At 44.7% G+C, this 20,524-nt stretch overlaps 1 protein-coding gene across 9 annotated transcripts in view; it reads left to right on the forward strand.

Moving 5' to 3' along the window:
• CUNH3orf67 (chromosome unknown C3orf67 homolog) overlaps positions 1–20,268 on the forward strand; it is a 154,691-nt gene extending 134,423 nt beyond the window's left edge. For 7 of the 9 annotated variants that reach the window (XM_019504848.1, XM_019504847.1, XM_019504857.1 and 4 more), the window contains 2 exons: positions 13,624–13,715; positions 19,689–20,150. In XM_019504848.1, coding sequence (XP_019360393.1) covers positions 13,624–13,715; positions 19,689–19,801 — 205 coding nt within the window. In that variant the 3' untranslated portion in view covers positions 19,802–20,150. Of the gene's footprint in view, positions 1–13,623; positions 13,716–14,798; positions 15,990–19,688; positions 20,151–20,190 lie in introns of those variants that run through there. The other 2 variants (XM_019504853.1, XM_019504854.1) reach the window with 2 other exon arrangements.
• Positions 20,269–20,524: the final 256 nt, after the last annotated feature.

Raw genomic sequence — 20,524 nt, forward strand, 5'->3', positions numbered from 1 at the left:
TCAGGAAAACAGACCTTATGACGACAGGCTGAGAGCCATGGGGCTCTTTAGCCTGGAAAAGCGCAGGCTCAGGGTTGATCTGATGGCCATCTATAAGTTTATCAGGGGTGACCACCAGGATCTGGGGGAACGTTTGTTCACCAGAGTGCCCCAAGGGATGACAAGATCGAATGGTCACAAACTCTGCCGCGACCGTTTTAGGCTGGACGTAAGGAAGAACGTCTTTACTGTCCGAGCCCCCAAGGTCTGGAATAGCCTGCCACCGGAGGCGGTTCAAGCACCCACTTTGAATGCCTTCAAGAGACATTTGGATGTTCATGTTTTTGGGATCCTTTGACCCCAGCTGACTTCCTGCCCCTGGGGCAGGGGGCTGGACTCGATGATCTTCTGAGGTCCCTTCCAGCCCTAATGTCTATAAAATCTGTGAACAGGAAACACTTGCTGACTTGTACTTCTGTTCAAACTAAGGGGGCACCTCTGCTACCTGTTGAAGAAGTGTGGGTTAGGGGCTAAAGCTCCTGGAGATCTAGGTTTCATTCCTGGTGTGTGCGTGTGTAGATAAATCATTTTAATTGAGGACCTAGGAAACAGACATAATATTTAAGTCGCAGGGGCTGGTTAGTGAAATGTGTCTGCCATCCTAAAAAAGAAGACACTTCTATGGCAAGTATGCATTTATTTATTTTACTTACCTGACACTTCCGAAAAATGTCATTACATATTGTCACGTATCACCTGCAGTTCTGATCATACAACCCCATTCAGGAGTTTATAACTCAGTATAAAAGTTAATTCTGGGTTTAACCATTTCCACAGTAAAGTAACTTGGAGGTGAATGAAGTCAGTAGATAAATATTCTGTTCTAGTGTCTAAAAGAAAGGGAGGAAATAAGAGAGGATATTCTCTAACACATCTGTCAGTATATCTGTCAATTCCTCTTGCCCACCATTTGTATTTAACATACCTAAGCCGGCGTATGGTTGTTTCTCATTTTCTTTGACTAAAAGTTCCTGTCATGGAGTCCTCTTCTGAGTGCCTCATTTCTGAACACATCAGTGTTTGCCCCTATCACCCAGTCCGGGATCTACAAGGGCCACGTTTCCACAGGAAGGGTGCAAAACTGCTATGCCTGAATTGCAGTTCAAGCACTCTTGTCCATCCCAGGCAGTGACAACCAAACAGACCTCTGCCTCACAGGCTCATGCTCTCAGATTGTACCTTTGAGAGATGCAGAAAAATTTAACTCCCTTGAAATTCAGTGCAGTAAAAAAGGATTTTCGATATCACATGTATTTGTACTACAGCACATCTGCACCCTGTAGAAGTCATACAAAAAATGGTTCTCACCCGCTTCTAAGCAAGGACTTGGTTGCAGAATACCTCAAGGTTGAAAAAGCAAGCTAACAAATGAACTCAGCAAACAAAGCAGCACATTCATTTTTATGATTCATTACGAGAGCCAAGTCCTACAGCTTCATTACTTTTACAAAACAGACAACATTACATTATGAAGTATTATAAAACTACACTGCAGTTGTCACAATAAGGGAACAGGGATAATGTATCACAAAAGGCACACTGCTCTTTCGTGTTGCTTGTTCACTCACTTTACTCAGCCACAATGCACAGTCATTTGCAGTGGGTCATCTTGTCATTAATCTGAATTAGGAAGGATCTGCTGCACTTGTCACACCTTAGCACACGCCAAAGGCAACACGACAAGAGAAGTCGGTTATACAGAAAGCACCTTCTTTCTGTATACTGAAAACCGAGAAGGTTTTGAGTGTGCTGGTCTAGCAGTTCTCACACAAACCACGCGAGGGAGTCCTGGAGAAAAGTATGTGGCTTTCCACTGTCTGACTCTGGGGACTTCCCTTTGCCCCTTCCTCCCCTGCTTGGAAAGATTTGGGTACATCAGAGTTAGGCATCCCCAGCTGGACTATTTAAAATGCCTTTCCTCTGGGATCCCCCTCTTATGTGCCATGCCCATCCAAAATAACATCTGTACCTCAGAGAAATCCCTGGCACCCCAATCATTTAAAAATATGTTTCAAACCCATCTACAGAGCCGAACTTGGACCTGCCTGTATTGGCACATGCCTTGTCCTTGATGATGGGCTGCACCCTGGATTCCTTGTGCCACTTTGAAAGTGTAGGGCTATTCCTGGCTGGACGTGCTGCAAGACAGGCATCAACCGGAGCCCCCACTGGGGCTGCCCATCCCTGCGCCAAAGACTGGGCCAGCAGCTGGCACCCCAGGGCCAACATGTAGAAAGTGTTCATGCATTTGACTGTGGCACAGTCCAAATCGAAGCCCTTAGCAGGATTGACCTCTTCCCTGCTCCTGCAGTATCTGCCTCCTCTCTCCCAGGCAGTCCCTCCCTGGGGTTGTGGTAACGGTTTCTCTGCGTCCCTCTGTCACAACCCCAGTTCTTCAGAATTGTACCCGACATTTCACTCTTTCTCCCTTGCTGAAACCTCTTGACCTGTTTGCCCTCTCTCAGTTATTATTTAGCTCCATGAAGCAGTGGTGCATCTATTTGGTCTCTCTGCAAGACGGTGTCACAGTAAAACACAGCTGTATTGTTCCAGTAACCGGGTACACTCTAAACAGCTTCTTTCTGTTACTTAGCCTTTCGTGTCATGTGGCACCGTAAGAGTGGAGGATGCTGTCACTGCTCCCTGTCAGCACTGCGCTAGACCTGTGCCAGGTTAAGAGTACAGAGAGACCCGCACTTTCTGGGACGTGGTGAAGTCTGGGTATGTCGCTGGAGGGCTGTGACAGTGCTATTTACAGCTCATGCACTCTTCGGCTGCATACAGATGTGGGGGAAAAAACCAACAGTGCTTTACTTTCAGCTTGGCACACCCAGAAGAGGAACTGCATCAGTTTGACCTGCCTTGCCCAGCATCTGTATAGCTTATGCACTTCCGCAGGGCTTTTTGGTACTTGTATCTAACAGCTGATTGAATCAGCATATTGAGTCAAATAGCTGACTGAACCAGCTATTACATAAAAGCACCAAAAAGCCCTGCTGAAGCACGTGAGCTATGCAGACACTGGGCAAGCCGAGTCAAACTGAAGTGACTTCTCTTCCAGTGAAGCACTGTTGGTTTGGTTTTTTTGGGGGTGGGGTGGGGGGGAGGGTTCCATATCTGTCAGCACCCTTTCTTCATTTATATCAGGCCAACAATTTGCCGAAGCACAGGCCAGAGGTCTACCTTCAGGACCTTTCAGAAACATGGCACAGCATGAAACCTCATGGCTGTCGTATGCAAAACCCTGAGAAGCAGGTGTCAGCAGCTTCCCGTCCCACTCAGAGAGGGAATACTATACAATTTATTAGTAAAACAAGCATGTAATGAACATGAAAATGTTATCAGTAGCATTTGTTACACTATGAATAACTTCAACCAAAACCACTAGGCTGGTTTTCAAAATTGACTGGTTTTTCCTGGGCTGTGGAGCTCACGAGTGTGGGCTGGGGGAAGAGCTGAGTGCCCAGAGAACGTGACAGGGGCAGGGCCAGGATGCCACATTGCCACAGCCCAATGGGATCGGTCAGTCCTTTGTCACTGACAAGTTTCATTCTCCTGTCATTTTTAATTGTTCCGTACAGCTTGCGCAGTGGACAGAAGTAAGTTTAGGCTGGAAATTGGAAGAGGATTTCTAATAGTCAGAGGAAGGAGCCTGGAACAGCTCTCCAGTAGGAGCAGCAAGAGGAAAACACAGGAGAAAATGAAAACCCTGCTAGCTTTGAGATGGAACCTTATCGTTTCTTTGCCTGGGTGGATGGATAGGCTGCGGCTGTGCGATGCCAGGGACCTGGACCCCAGTGACCCAGCGGGGCCCTTCCAGCCCTGTGTCCCATGTAAATTATGCATCTGCTCTGCTACACAAGATAAAAGAGTTCTTTGCTCTTCACGGTTCCTTTGCAAGATAGCCTGTTATTGGAAAAACTTGTTGCAGCTAAAGAAAACTAAATTGAAAAAGCATAGTTTTTCCTATGTGGCCCTAGAATAAGTTTACAGCATCTTGGAATAGGATTTATTATATCAAACCAAAGCAGACAAGCATAATGAACATACCCAAAAGCAGGCAGTGTCCAGCATGTGTTAATTTTAAAGTATTCCTCTCACAGGCACAGGAAAGTAATGTTAGCACAACTTTTAGCTGCTTTGATAATATTCACATTATTTTTTGCCACAGGGTCATACCTGCCCACTGATTTTTAAAATCCCCTGGTTCCCTTGTCATCATAAGTAAAGGGATGCAACCTGTAGCACAGGGCAGGAGAATGCAACTCCATAGAGAAGGCAAATGATGTTAATTGCCCAGGACTAGTTAGCAGCCACCTTCAGGTGTTTTATGAATCGATGAAGCATTAACGTGTAATTCCTAAAAGCAGTGGTTTGCCTATGTTCAGCTTTTTAGTTATTACAAAAATCCAACAACCTATTTGATATTTCAGAAAAGTGTAGGCATTTGAATCAGCAGGTGATGAGAGATAACTGATACACTTCACTATCATCCAGTTGACTGAGATTAAATGTAGTTATGCAGCAATTTTGCCAAGTAACATTTTTCTTTGCAAATTCTGAGCGTCAGTTTATGCAGCAGATAAACAAATGAATCAAAGTAAGCAAAGAGGAGAGGCACAAGAGTTTTAGCTAAATGGAGAACCTAAAACATTGTTTTCCTTCAGTGGCATAATTTGTACTGCCAACAAACCAGTGAGCATCACGTTTACAATCTAGGCAGTACGGCAGCATCACAATGAAATGGAGGTTTAGTGTGTCAGTATAATTGCCATGTCCTGTGCACAGAAGTATGAGAGGTGCTGCATGCATTTACCTGAGGAAACCTGGCCATCAAAGCATTTGGCCTGTTCATTAGTAAATAATCATTAACCTGCAAAGTTAGGGCTGAGCCCTACCATTTTCAAGCAGACAGAGATGAATGGACATGTACTTTTCTTTTTAACAAACTACTAGAATATATCTATTCACCTCTGGTGCTGAGAGAGAAGCCTGCTAGCTTTAACGGACCGGGTCCGCCGTGGTGCCGGCAGCGCCGCCACGCTGTTCTGTTGGAGTGCGGCAGGTCGACAGCATCCCAGGCGCTGACTCAACGTGTGGAATTCATCTCTGTTTTACTCTGTCTCATTTGACACCCAGAGAAAGCAAAGAAAAGATTTTGAATAGGAGGGTCAGGTCAGTGGGATCCGTGCACACCAGTGGTGATCTCTTCTTTAATTATTAACAATTAAAAATTAAATCTTTTGGCCTCAAAAAAAAGTCTTTGCTCTCATTAGGAGTACGGCAGGGTTGGGTGGCTGTGCTTGCTGAAGCAGTGCGGAGCAGGGAAAGACGAGAGCAAGAGCTTGTAGCATTTTGTAAATAAGCCTGTGATTTTTCTAAGTCTCAGTGCTAGCAAAAAAAAGAAAGTTCCAGTAAGGCATACAGTAAATGAAGATATTATGTATTAGGGATGGAATGAATCTGTCACTTTGACGGATTGTGAGGCAAAGAACAGATTAACAGATTACTCATAGTCAGAATGCAGCTCACTGTGAAAAATGTGCAGGAAATGATAAGTGTTGGTTTGTGCTGATTTAATGATATTTTAAAACTACAATAACACCCTAAGAGAGTAATATAATGTAGCTCATGCCTTGCATTTTTTAATCATCAACATATTGCTGGTTTGACCTTAACATAATTTTGATATTCCCTTTAAAATATAACTTTCAAACTATACAAACTGATATTGCAATATCAAATACTTAGTCATACAGAGATAAATATTTTTCCATTTAAGCTTTCTATTAAAATTTGCACTTGAAAATCACTTTTTTCCTGATTTGTGTGTATAAGTTACTCTGCATTCTTGTAGGTAATGTATCTTATTATTCTTCAGCACATTCACCAAGTTTTCCATCAAAGAAATGTTTTTTGACCTGGAGCTGAGAAGAACCGAACAGTTATGTGAATAAGGACCTTATTTATGAACCACTATTGAATTTTTCATGGTGTTCTGGCATTTATATAAGAGACTGTGGGAATGCACCAAGAGCAGAACTGTTGGAAGTGTTTTTTCAGATGTGGCAATGGATGGCCTAAGATGTGGCAGTAGATGACTGCTGCATTGTTCTAGAAGTCACTGTTGCTGGGAACTGGAGTTTTCCTTCGGGGTTTTCTGCCCCCTTGCAGATCTGAGATGAAGTTACGTACGTAATACAAACATCTTTTCAGATTCTTTGTTGTTAATGGACTTCAGGACTACTAGATAGTCTCTCAAATGAGTACTACTGGCCTTGTTTCATTGGAATAGATGCCATAAAACGGATGATTTCTCCAGCTGCATGCCCATCATATATTACAAAGTAAAGCCCCAGTCATCCCAACAGTTAGGTGTCCTCAACCTTATCCTTGGCATTAGTTAGACTGAAGTCAGAAGGACAGCATGTGTGCATAGGGCTTAGTATTTGTGAGAATAGAGCATGTGGTGCTGATTCAATAAGCACTGACCCTGCAAAATCTCTACAGTTTTTAAGCAATGTTAGGTCACCTTGTATTGCACTGTGTACAGTACTGAGTTAATCACGGGTAGGTTCTTGTAGATATAACGAATGCACAAGCCAGTAAAAAAAAATCTCGTTCTCCACTACACCTGAACTAAACACTGCAGGCTTCATTCGGCCACCCTAATTCTCAGTAATAAGTGCCTTTTAAATTAATGGGACAAGTCATGGAACAAGGTATTAGGTACCCGCTGCAAAGATGGGTGGCAGAACTTTGGCCTGTTCGGTTCCAGATATATTTAATACAGCAGAATCATGGCACGGACCATGTTCTCGACTGCCACAGACAAGTGAGAGAGAAAACTAGCTCCTTTTCCCCCTCTAGAATGCTTTTCTAGCCTTGGCTCACAAAGTGCCCTGCTTTGGCCTTACTTAAGTTTTTGGCGGCAGAAAGATTCAAAGTTGGCCCTTCCCTTCTGTTTGTAAATCACATGCCAACCTGTCCTCTTCTGTTGTTTATGAATCATAACACAATCGTGTATTCACTTACGTTGTTCCCCGGTTGTTCATGGGTCTGGTGTTCTCTCCAAGTATGCGCTGTTCGTTGTTTCTGGTACGTGACTGGCTGTATGATACCAATGATGCTCTCTCTGCTCCCTGATTGGTGAACTGACTGTGGGCACAGAAGAATAATCAACAGCACATAATGAACGAAACACTTCCTAGACCATCAGGCATAAAACATGCATAAATGTGTTCAGGTCAATATTTTTACAAAGTGATACGATTGCCTGAATACTCAAAGATCGAATACAATCCAAAAAGCAAGAGTAGAGCAAATGCACCGTCTTCAGTTACAAAGGTGGCTATAAATCTTTGACTAATTCTGGTTTCATTTCCTCCCATTGTAAAATCAGTTTATCAAGCAAATTGAGAAAGATTTGAAGGATGGGCCCGCACTGGTCTGGGATTTGTTATTGCTGTCGGTAGGTCTGAGTCAGAATTGTCACTGGAAAAGGCTTTGTTTCAGTATTAGTTAATACGGTACAAGCAAGGTTTCCTAAACACGTTTCATGATAGGCACAATTTGCTGCAAAAAATAAGTTTCAGTACATTTCAGTCACTTCCCAGACATGTAAAACAATGATGGAAGAAGAACTTGAGATGATAAGTAAAAGTGTTGAGACTTACTGTGCTGCACCCTGAACAAGTTACAGATTCATTTAGAATTTCAGCGCTGAAGGGAGTGGTGAACCTAGCTTTGAATATGTAGGAAAACGACCCATTTTGGATCTTGCCACAGTGTGATGCAGGGTGTGGTCATTCCTTCAGGTATCTCGAGTCACGCCTACCCCATTGCAAGAATGTCACGGATTGGGAATCGGTTCACCTTTGTCCCTGGACAGAAGTGTCGGCGCGTGCACAGCTAGGGGCTCCCAGGAGAACTGTCACCTTTGAGGGCTGTCACTACTCCCGAAACAGCACCAGGGGCTGGTTGAGTATCCAGACCATCAAGGCTTCCACTAGAGGAGGAGGAAGACCTAGACTGTCTGGTTGCCAAGAAAAAGGAAGAGGTCATAGCCCACAGTTGCAGTTTCTGCTCCCCTTTCCCAAAAGAAAAAGAAAAAAGTTGGGTTGAGAAGCTGCAGAGATCTTGGAGGGCCCAGAGCACCCTCCCCTGTGGCACCACAAGCAGAGGGCCACACAGCCCCTCCACTGGCACCTACCACAAATCAATCTGCAAACCCCAGGGCACAGCACTGGTCAGGCTGCAGCTGGAGTACTGCACCCAGGTGTGGGCGCCGCACTTCAAGAAGGACGTGGAGAAGCTTGAAAGAGTCCAGCGAAGGGTTGCGCATATAATTAGAGGTCTGGAAGACAGGCCATGTGAGGAGAGGCTGAAGGACATGGGATTGAGAAGAGAAGACTTAGTGGGGACTTGGTGGCAGCCTATGAGTATATAAGAGGTGAACATCAGGGCCTAAGAGAACATCTGTTCATCAAGGTACCCCAGGGGAAGACAAGGACTAATGGACCTAAACTGCTACAAGATCACTTCAGATTGGACAAAAGGAAAAACTTCTTTACAGTTCATGTGTCCAGAGTCTGGAACAAACTCCCCCCAGAGGTGGTACAATCACCTACCCTGGAGATCTTCGCAAGATGACTGGACGCACACCTTGGGGGTCATCTGACCCCAGCAGTCTTTTCTTGTCTGCCTAAGAGCAGGGGGCGCTGGACCTGATGATCTTGTGAGGTTCCTTCCAGCCCCAACGTCTATGAATCTAAAACTGACAGGCCCCTTTCCAGTGCAAGGGCTGAAAAGCCCCTGGAGCATCCAGCCACAGAGGAACCATAAGCAGGGGCCATGTGCCCCCACTCCCAGGATGTGGCAACCCTTTCACTCCCACCACCCACCCCAAACAAGGCTGGGACACCACCACCCAGTGTCTGAGGCAGAGAAGGCAAGCTGAGAACGAAAGCTTTGCTTTCCTAGTCATGCCAGCTGTGGTCTATTGTTGGTACCGTCAAGTCCTGGCTGCTCCAGGGCAGCCCCTCACCCTCCACGTGTTTGGGAGTAGAAAGGGAGGTGAGGAGCAGTGCAGTCTGGCATACCTGGATGAGTGCCCAGATGCTGGGTGTGAAATGCTGCCTGTCCCCATGTAACGCTGAACCAGCTCACAGAATAGTGGATTTTCCTGGTGTGCTCTGGAGACGGTCCAGGAAGTTTGACCTGGTCTTCAGTGGCCTGCACACCGAGACTCTTGGGGGTAGACGTGTATGTGGGATACTCTAAACGTTGCGTCTGTCCGCACCCTCAATGTCAAATGCTGTGCTGCTTAGCATTCCTCTTTGCTATCAGGAAAGCTGTGGCTGGGGCTTTGCATGTTGATTGTATTGATTACAGCTTGAGGCCCTGATAGCATAAACAGAGAGTGTGTCTAATTAATCACAATGCTTGATTAGCTTTTCTGTACTGAGGAGATAAACTGGCTTCTTGGAAAAGTTCACCCCCAGAAGAGTCTTTCTTCAGTCAATGCAGAAGGAAGGGTAAATTGGACACAGTCCACAATCCACATTGCTCAGCAGGCCAGCCCCCACTTGTCTTCATGCAGGGCTCTATTTTCATCTAAAAGATCCCAGCACAGGGTTTTATAAGAAGTGTAACTCGCTCATGCTGTCTCACGAAGTAAGCACATATGCCGTTTGAGATGCTTCCTTGAAAGCCGAACCTCCAGAGGCTGCAAATTTCATGTGTGTCTAACGCCTGTCTTGGCTGCTAGAGTAAAGCATCTGTCAGCATTTCCATTATAAGCCCACTTCTCAGAGTTTTATCAGTCAACTGCAAATCTTTCTCTCTGCTGAAACTTGGCAGACAGTGTTTCTGTACAGGTTAAGATTTGTGTTTTGGGAAAGGTTGGTGTGGTCACTTTACTGTCCACACGTGGCTCTGCTATTGCTGGACAGGTTTTCATCATGCACTTTAATAAAAGGCTTTAGCTTTAGCAATAACATTTGGTCAGCAATGAATCCATAATATTGAATTGCATCTATTAAAGGAAATTTAAAGCCAAGATATTACAGTTTAAAATTGGCTATTGAGGCAGTGTAAAAATATTAAAAGGCACCTACTGGAGGCCTAGTCTTTTAGATGAGAGAGATAATATCATTCTTTCTCTTTGGATCTCATCCACCACCAATCTTTAACAGCTCTGTGTGTGCCATTGTGGTGATGGAGGGTGTTCACCACTCATGCTCTAAGAAACATTACATGTAATCTTCTTTAAATTGGTCATGTAATTTCTCTTGGGTCTTATCTTCACTTGGAAACCTATTGTGCTTGATTGCAGTTGTGAAGGATCATCTAAATGTGCTTCACCACAACTGACCACCGGTTGTAAACCAGCCCAAACTTTGCATTAAGCATCAGCAATTAAGTTAAGTGTAAACTAACGAGGATTAAATCCTGGCCCCATGGTAGGACAAAGACTCAAGGACTTTGGCTGGATGCAGAAAAAGCAGAAGTCTAAATATCAGCAGCTGACGTGTTTTTAACTGTGACCTCCCTTTGCCCAACTGGTATTCTTAGAAACGAGGGGCGCTCAGAGCCAAGTGGACAGAGGTTCTGCTCAGAGCATGTGCACGTGCTGGGGGCTGAATGATAGCACAGCCTAGCTGCGATGCTGGTCCTACTAGAGTGAAGGCGTACACAAGAGTGTTTTAAACGTCCCGTTGTGCAAATGCCGAAGTGATGGGAAGTTTGCTAAGTAGCTTTCTCTGGATGCTTGCAGTATTTGCTGAATTTCTACACCAGCTGTTCTGCTTCCCAAGGCAGAGAACTCATTTTCCATGTTGGCTGCAAAAGAGCAGGTGCGTGTCCTCCAGACTGTGTGTACACACCAGCAGCAGATGATGTGGGAGCAATAGCATGTGCTCCAGCAGCAGAACAGCAACAGACAGAAGGAAAGCACAAGGCCTGTTGTAGCAGCCACTCGTCTGGCTCAGCTCTGCCAGGCTCCCCTGTCAGGAAAAAGCCCTCCAGTGCGCGGCGTGAGGTCAGCATGCCTTTGCAGAAATCCCAGCAAGCACCAGTTCTCTCTTTACCCTGGCCTGGATCACGGCCCAGCCTGGCAGCATAAAGCAGTGAGAAGTCAGTCAGTTCAGCCAGCTTTGAGGATTAGAGAAGTCCTGGCATGATAGAAAGCCGTGCCGACTGCTCTTGCACTTCTGGCCAGTGGCTCAGGGATGTGACCAGGATGTCCTCGTTTCCAGGTGCTGAAATGGCCTTGGAACTGCTGTTTCGTGCCACGGATCTGTCCAGTTCCCAGCCAGCCGCAGCATCAGGCAAGCATAAAGCACTGGGTTAAAGTCCCTTTCCATGGTTTTCCACTGAGCACAGATTGGGCCAACCTAAGAGAAGACGCCTCTGAATGTATGAGTATGCAGGTAGTATGATTTGCGCTGCAGCGCAGCCAAGGGACTTCATGGCGTGAAGTACTGACGTGGCACATAACGAAAGGATCGTCTGGACACTGTGGAGGTTAGGATCTAAACCCAGTGATTCTGAACCAGGGTGTGGCGGCAGATCCTTTCAAGGGTGCCATGCAATGTTAGCCACGCGTAAGTGGGCAAACATGATTCACAAGATAAACCCAGAGATCTGCAGTAGGAATCCATCGGGGTAAAAGCACCTGTAACTGCTGTGGTCATTCTGAGTTCTCTGCAACAGGATAACTGCTCTGGTATTTTTCTGCAATCAACAAACAAGTGAAAACTAAGAGCCGGCCTTCCCTGGGGGTGCCTCAAGCCTATCCAGGGATGCCTCGAGTCTAAAAAGGTTGAGAACCACTCGTCTAACTATTGTGCAGTTTTCCCTCGTGCTTCAGGGCAGTCTCGTGGACACTGAGATATTGCTGTTGTATTCAGGGGGGGACATGGTTTGCATTATCACTGTCCTTGGTGGAGCAGTTTCTCCATCTTCCCTCCCTTCCCCTCATCACATCACATTCATTTGCTGTGTCCTAGAAATGATGTGGAAAGTCGGGGGGAGGAGTCTTCCCTGAAGTTTTATTGTTGGAAGAGACTCTCTGGGCCGAGTCCTTTTCCACCTCTCTGTTGTCCCCGTGTCTTACGTGCGATGCTGTTTCATCCTGCCAGAGTCCTGAAGAACCGTTTACACGTCTGCTTTTAATGAGCGGTCGCTTAGCATTAAGTCAAAACAAAGTGAGAAGGGAGACCTACCCAGGCTCTGTGTCGGTGGGTTTTCAGGGACTCGGGGAGGCAGACTAGGGCCGTGGTTGGAAGGGTAGATGCCCAAGAGGTGGAATAGGATCTGGCTGGATGAAGGGGAGGATGGGCACGGCAGGGGGACCTGGTTTTCCAAAGTGCTGAGCCCCGACTAATACCACTGGTAACTGCGAGAGGCTCAGCACCATTGAAAGTTGAGTTGAAATGTATGTGTGCAAGTTTACTTTTTCTAGCAAGCTGTTTTGTAGTCTAATGTAAACCTGAAATTTGTTGCCATCCAGGGTATTTCAGGCTGCCATAATTAGGGAAACTAAATAAAATGTTATCAGAAAATTCCACATTAGCATGAAAGTCCATGACAAACCTTTGTAGATTTATTTTAATGTATTAGGATGAAATTCTAGTGCATATCATGTTAATTGTGCTTATTTTATTATTAGGTTTGATTTGATAGCTGGTATTAGCAGACGAATCTATAGCAAAATACACTGTACATCAAAAGAACCATTTCAAAGCAAAAAAGTTTGTGGGTTTTTGGTCAGATATTTTTAGTTATTATCAAATGCATTATTTTCTTGAAAGAAAACGTTGTGAGCTCCAGCGCTGGCTGAAGAGAAGCATGTAGATGTCTATGTGGGAAAGGCTGCTTCTTGTAATGTATTTACCCAGGAAAGTTCAGCTCATAAGCAGCCTCTGGTTTTCATTAAGCTCCTGCTGTTATCCAAAGTTACCCAATCACAAATCAGAAAATTTAGTATTCCTCATCCTTCGCCCTGAGCACACAAAATCGTACTTCTTCTTACTGAAACACTATTGAAATTAAACTGTTTCATCAGCATTGGATTTTTCCCCAGCTGGGCCAGACTGAATGGTGAAATATTGGTGCTTCTATGTCTTTCTGTTACTGGTGCTGTGTCCATGTAGGAGCGCTTGACTGACGCTGGAGCTTCTGAAAGCCTCCCCCGGTGTGGACACTGCTGCATTTTACATGAGTACAGTACAAGCCCAACGCCACCTGCAAAATGGGCTCTACTGACACAAGCGCAGTGTCATTGTCCCCTTTGGAGCCCTGAATGCCACCATGGTGCTGCCAGCCCAGCACACACCTGGCTGGAGGTACTGACCTTCAGCTTGAGCACAGCAGAAAGTGCTACCAAGAGAGCCCTAACGTTTAACTTCCTGCTCTGCTCAAGCTGAAGGTCCGTGTTAGCAAACACACGCAGCGTATAATTTGGCCCCATCTTACATTCTGGTTTCATTCTCTTCTTATGAAACGGTTTGAAACCAATTGAGAAACTGGAGAGCAGAGAGCTTTATTCGAATGACTGACATTTGGATTCCTGTTTTTCAGAGACTGGCTAAATGTGTTCAGCCCACCCATCATCCTGCCGAGCCAGCAGCTAGCTGGGCACACCGAACCGCCAGCAAGTGTAGGCGCTCCAGGTAGGAATTTCTAAAGCGTAGGTGACTAGGGGTAACCCTGCAGACTGACCGGGAGAGAGATCTCTAGAAGCCTATCATCATACAGCAGCATGGGGTTTGCCCTCAGAAGAAATGCCCCATGCTGGGTTTGGAGGGGTAGTGAGAGCCCACAGGGGGTACATACCTTTTACTCGAGCAGTTATTTCCACCCAGAACCACTCCACCTACTTGAAAGGAGTTGGGCTGAAACTCATTCAAAAGGGACCGCTTGCAAGTCAGCATCAGTCAGGAGCGTGGGTCAAACCCGACATGGAAGCTCGGCATTACTCGTGAGCACTGGTAAAGGCCATTGAGTCACCACATTAATCAGATGCCAGCACCCAGGATGTCAAGTCTGATGGTTGCAGTGACGAGGAGCCTAGATGGAAACTGGAGAGCCATCAAAAATGGAACAGAAGCAAATACGGCCCCTGCAAAGGTCCTTTTCCCTTATCTGCTGCCCTAGGGAGTAAAGCAGGTTCCTGCATTTTTCTTCAGGTGCAGAGAATTTATTGTGAGAGCTCATAAATCTCAGCTGTGTTTTTGAGCCGCCCAAGGGATGAAGATGTCTCAGTGATTTACTGTCTAAACTAGATTATGCCCCTCAAATTGGGAATCCTTTCAGAGGTGTACATCTGTAATTGCTTATGATAGCAGAATAGGACTTTGCTGTCAAGAGAGGACCTTGTTTTGAAGAATCGAATATGTTATGTTAAGTGTCCTAAGTAAGGCTAAGAGAATGGGACAGTAATCCCTGAGTTAAAGGCATGCTGAACACACATTTCCGCTAGGTGCTGGAGAAAGTTCTTGGAGCTAGTATTATGAAACACACAATTTACTGCAGACATCCAGCATTTCCATAAAGTTAAACACTGAATAAGCGTGCTAAATCGTGGCTTTCTCCCATTCAAGCAAGACCCTGATCAGCATAATCTGTGATGCGGTCATAAACTAATTTGGCATTGGTGGTGAAATCTTTTGAGACACATTGATAGTATTGCTGTAGGAAACGGAGAACCCCTGTTCGCTGTAGCAACAGTGGCTTTTTTGTTTTCCTCTTTCCAGGGTGGGGGACCCTAACTTCTGACTGAAGTTGTACCTGTCGCCTCACTGAGGCAGCTCAGATAATCCCCTTCCAAGCTTGCTGGCAACCATATGTGCCTGCTGAGCTCACTGGGCAGCATGAGTCCCTTTGCCATGGGAGCTGGAAGATGTAAGGGAGAGTGACCAAGCAGCCCCATGACTCGCGCTGCCCAGACAGGGACACCGCTGGGCTGCCTTTCCTCCCTGCGAGAGGGCGATGGTCAGCTCAGCAGCCCTGCATGGAGGAGTGGACGCAGGTGCCCTGAAGAGCTCTCTGGGAAAGGAAGGAGCTCTTGGACGAACTTTGTCCCAGCTCCACTGAGTCCCAGCCGTTCACCTGCAGACCTTGGGAGGTGGTGATGCAGGCAAGACTGACTGTCTGGGTGTTTTAGTCAAACACAAATTGTTGGGTGCGGTAAAATTTAAGGGCCTGTGATAAGTGGCATTAAACTAGGCAACCTAGCCTGGTTTCCTGGAAAACACACGTGCTGTAGAACACATGCGCTCACCTTAACTCTGTGAACCTTTATACACAGCCTTGTGTAGCCAGATTAGGGATTTGACCTGGAAATAGCAACTGGGTACCTTGCTGTACTTCTTGCAGAGCATCTTTCATGCAGAAAGGTCTTATTTTGTTATAAACCCACGTTAGATCAGCGCATACCATGAGCAGCTCTCTTCAATCCTTTATTTCCAGTCAGCACCTAGGCCACAGCAGAAGCACTCATGGCGCGCAGCCTGCCAGATCCCAACCAAAGCCATGTGTTCTACTAAAGGCCTGGTCACAAGCACACGGGAAAGGAAAGGAAAGGTCAAAACACCCCGCAGCAAAAGAACGGCGCGTTGGTACTTCGTTCACAAACAGAATCACTGCAGGAGCTCGAGGAATCCCTGCTTCTCCGGCTGCATTTTGCTCCTGATGTCACATTAGAAATTTAGTTCTGATATATTTGGAAGCTATACAAATAGCAACTGACAGACTTCAATAACTTCTGGCTCTTAAATCACGAGCATTCAGGTGCCACAAGATAACACAATCATATTATCAGTAATGAAAAACCTTTAATTATGTATAACCCTCAGAAAATATCCTTGTCATTTTAACCTTATCTCAAAAGAAGATGGTGCATATAATTTTATTAATCCTGCTAATAAAGGATTTGGAAGATATCATTTATTTTGGGCTTTGCTTGGGGAAATGTAGAAGTGTACATTTTCCAGGACTACCGTTGCACTTGAGCTTTCAGTTTCTTTCTTAACATTTGTTTCTTTAGAAAAGTAGTTTTCTGTTAGGTAATGCAAAGTAGACTTATGAGTCAGAAGTGTTGAACTGAGGTCACCGAGAGCAAAATTTGGGACAGTGTATTGGATAACTTCTAAAATAGTTTATCTCCTTTGGGTACTGATGTTTCACACGCATTATCTCCCTCTTTCTCTCTCTCCCTCTCTCTCAAACTCTTTGGAATTGGCCCGTTTTTCTATCAGTACTACTTGTCTTAACTGCTTATAAGACAGGACTCTTCACGACTACGAAGCTAGAGAGTTTTTTTTCTTAGGCTACCAATATCGACAATATTTATATGCTAACTCTGGAGCACATAATCACAGTATAGATTTTGAGCACCTTGGTTCAATGTTCAAGGGTCAGATTGGAGAAAATATTAATGATGTTCTTTTGAATTTGCATCTCCACTGACACTGATTGCCCCGGAGAACCGACCACTGATTCCAGGTCAGATATGACCCAGACACCTTGTATTGATCCCTTGACCGTGAGCAGTCTTCAGGTGCTAAACTCGGGAACACAGTGAATACGGAGGAGGATGTGTTTATACCTGTGCACTAATGCACTGACAAATGCCAGGACATCTCCTTTCTGGGTGCTCACCGTTGGACATGTAGATAAGCTGATCTCCATCAGACATGGGGGTGCCTCCCATGACTTCACTGGGACCATGCTCCATCACAGGGCCTGCTGTTCCTGTCACTTAGCTAGAAGGCAGGTTCAGTGTTGCTAGCAGGCCTAAGCCGAGATGCCCAGACATTTGTTTTGTTTTAACATGACTTTGACAGTAAATAGCGCTGCTCTCAAAATAAGGTTATACTATAACAGGTATATAAAGTCCTCCTTCCCAGAGCTTCAAACTCTGGAGCATGCTGGGGCAGCCAGGGGAGAGGCAGGTGGGGGAGAGAAGTTAGCACCTGGAAAGGTAATGGAGAAGGTGAATTAGGCTCAGCCAGTTGGAGGGGAAAGCATATGGCAAGACAATGGAAACAATACAATAGAAGGGAGAGAAAATGAATGGATTAAGGATGCGGTTGCAGATGAACAGAGAGAATGAAAATCTGAGCCTGCATGAGATGGGGAGGCCCGAATGTTTGCCTGCCTTGGGGGTTTCACTGAGCTGCGGAGTAAGACATCTGCACGATCTAGGTGGCCCTTGAAGCAGCTGTTCTATCAAAATGCTGGCCTGCCTGGCCTGGCTGCTGAGGATAGCAGTCCAGCTCCACTGGTTTACTGCTGATTAAATTGAGACAGTTTCCTCCTGACTACATTGTTAACACTACTCAGAGCACAAAAACTGAAATGAAAAAGTATATGTTTCCTTCTCTGGGCATCTGACACGTCAGCCTTTCTTTCTCCTTTCCTGGCCTGCAGATAATGTAACCTGTATTTCCTTGTGTGATCCCAGCTGTAAATAGATTGAGGGCTATGAAACTGCTGCTGTTAGCATAACAGGCCATTACTTATTATGAGGTAGCAGAGCATACACGCCACTTGGGTTTGTATTAGTGCTCTGAGAAAGAGATAAACATTTATGATGAAATGCAAGATACAGATTGCATTCAACTGTGAATTATTTCCTATCAAAAAGTTATACATCGTATAACTTACGTTGAGCTTGTATAAAAGACAGGATTGAAAAAAGAGCTTGGCAGTATGAAGCGCCTGTAGTACATATCCATCTTCAGCTCTAGCAGCAGACTTGTGCTAGAGGCTAAGAATTAGTTTCTGTACCCAAAAAACATTCTCGCAGTTTACATAATGCTCAAAACACTACATTTAAAATGATTTATTAGCTGACAGCATCTAATTTCCGCGGTGGTGCAGCACACCCTCCTATATCCCTTACCTATAATGTCTGTTTGGCTGGAAATCTGACCCCCTGGCATTAAAATCTTGTACACCAGGATTAATTTGCAAACTGGCTTTCAGGAAATAGAAATATTGCATTGTCTGAAAGCAGCAGAAATCGTGTATAAAGCAGGAATTCCTCTGTGCCTAGCATTTCAATATTTACTTACAGCAGACCTGCAGTGGGCTGGTTGCCTTGCTGCCTCTTTTGCTACCCTGAAAGAAGTCCTTGATGACACACACTAATAAGTGCAAGTTTTTCTTCAGTGTTTCTAACTTGGAAAGACTGGAGACCCAGGAAGGATGTGGCGAGCATCTGCTCGCCTTTTAAACTGCGTTTTGTCCCTAATGAATTTTTTTTAGCATTGCTAGGCTCAGAACTGACATGGTTTCCTTTCAGGGGCACGAAGAGTTGCTAGGGGCTCCTATACAGCGTCTGATTCTGTTCTCTCGTAGAGACATGGGTGAAATAAAGTCCCTCTTGCATATATGCACAACTGTAGCAGACAGCCGAATGGAGTCCAAAGATCTCCAGATTTGCCCTGAAGCTTTGCTTTTGGGTTTCAGGGGCTTGCACTAATAACATCTTGCCACCGTGACCAAAATGTGATGAAACTATAATATCTTTAAGCAATTGCTGCCCTGATATCAAGACACTGGGAAGTGCAGTAATTATAGTTCCATGTGTAGAAGCCAATTTTCAATTACATTTCTTGACTGTTTTACAATCTGTTGTATATTTTTAATTGTTACACTGCCTCACTGTACTTAAGGACAACTTACAAAATCATGGATTTATTTAAAATAGAAGCCATTTTTGGTTTATAGTCAGCAGACTGCATATGGCGCAGGATCTAAATGATTATTTATTGTGCTCTGTAAGTAAAATGTTTATCAGAATAATACCCGTCTGCTTACCAGCTCTGTAACATTTGGGCTAAGTCTGTTCACCAATTTTCAGCGGGATCCAGTATGAAAAGGGCTCAGAGTTAGAGGAGAAACACCAGTGTGAACTCTTCTACTGCAGCAATATTGGCATGGCTCTAAGTGTTAGAGTTTGATGCAGATTTTGATGCAGAATTTCCTCACCCAGTTCTCTAAAGCCAATCAGTGAAACAGAAGTAGTTAAGCATATTCAATATATGTAGTACATTTGTAATGTATAATAATAGAAAACCTATAAAAACTCAATGAGAAGTTAGCAAGCTTGAAAGTAAATGATGTGAGACCAGCACAGCAAGGCTGAACTCTTTGGATAAAGGCCTTTCATTTTATGTTCGATTTTCTGATTCTTCCACCTGGAACATTTTGATAGTGTGCAGTTTCATTCTTACAGATTTTAAAAGGCAATTGAATGCATTTTTATGTGCATGCAAAATACATTATTATTTAAGCAACTGATTGGGAAAGATCTCCATTAGGAGTACTTTGACCAGGTATCAACAGGATTATTTTTTGGTTAGCTTTAGTAGATGATTCCAGCAAGCATGGTGTTATCCAGTTCTTGGGCAAGCTCTGAATGATGTATGTTCAGCTGAAATACAGTGATATCTTAGACTCTCAATGAAAGCATAAATTCACACTTTGAGGGTGACCATTTTAAGGTTTTGCACAGAAGTCAAAAGAATGACACCCCTTTGGGGAGCGTGTCACGTGTGACAGATAAGATAGGCGTCTCCCTGGCACTTTGTGAGCAATGGAGCAGTAATTTACTCTGTTTTTCCCCCTTCACACAGGCGAAGATGACTTCAGTGCTGAAGATGATGAGGAAGTCTTGACTCTTCAATATGATCCATGTCTGAACTGTTATTTTGATCCAAAAACTGGGAAATACTATGAACTGGCATAGCCAGGTTGCACTATGGAGGGCGTTCCTCTGTTGAAAGAGACGTACATGTTTAGTTCCCAGTAAAGTACTGACCAAAATATAACATTTTTGTGTCATTTCAACAATTGAATTGACAAGCAGTTTGCAAATGGAACGTATCGTTTTGTAAATAATATCCTATTGTTGTAGTTTTGTACTCGGTTATGTTGCAGTGAGAAATCACACAATGCACCAGCTCGCGGGGCTCTGACATTGCCTCTGATGCTGGCTTATTTTATATTCAGTATTAAGGACTGTATGTGAATAAATTCAGTTTTTGCAGCATTGGTCTGTAAATTATGGCTTGATGCAAACAAACTATATTTTTTCACTCCTTGTTTAATGGATATTTGTTTTAATTGGTTCCCTAGCATCTTATCTTTATTCTTCAAGAAATACAGCGTGATGCTCCAGGACATGCTCCGCGAGCGCTCTCTCCTTCTTTGTCACTAAAGGCAACACTTTCCTTCCTCTGCAAGAAAGTTTCTCTACTAATTAAATGATATTACCATATCAGTGCTTCTGAGACACTTTAACCACCTAGATGGGAGCAGTCCTGCTTTGAGCCGGGGGCTGGACTAGAGCTCCCGAGGGCCCCTCCAGCCCTCATTTTCGACAGTTTGGTGATCCCTGGTGTTGGTGCTGACAGTTTCATAGAAAACGGGTTCTTAATAAGTGAAAGCAGCCATGCACAGTGTTCGCAGG

The sequence above is a fragment of the Gavialis gangeticus genome, unplaced genomic scaffold, assembly GCF_001723915.1.
Source record: "Gavialis gangeticus isolate Ggan-Ray unplaced genomic scaffold, GavGan_comp1, whole genome shotgun sequence".
NCBI lineage: Eukaryota > Metazoa > Chordata > Crocodylia > Gavialidae > Gavialis > Gavialis gangeticus.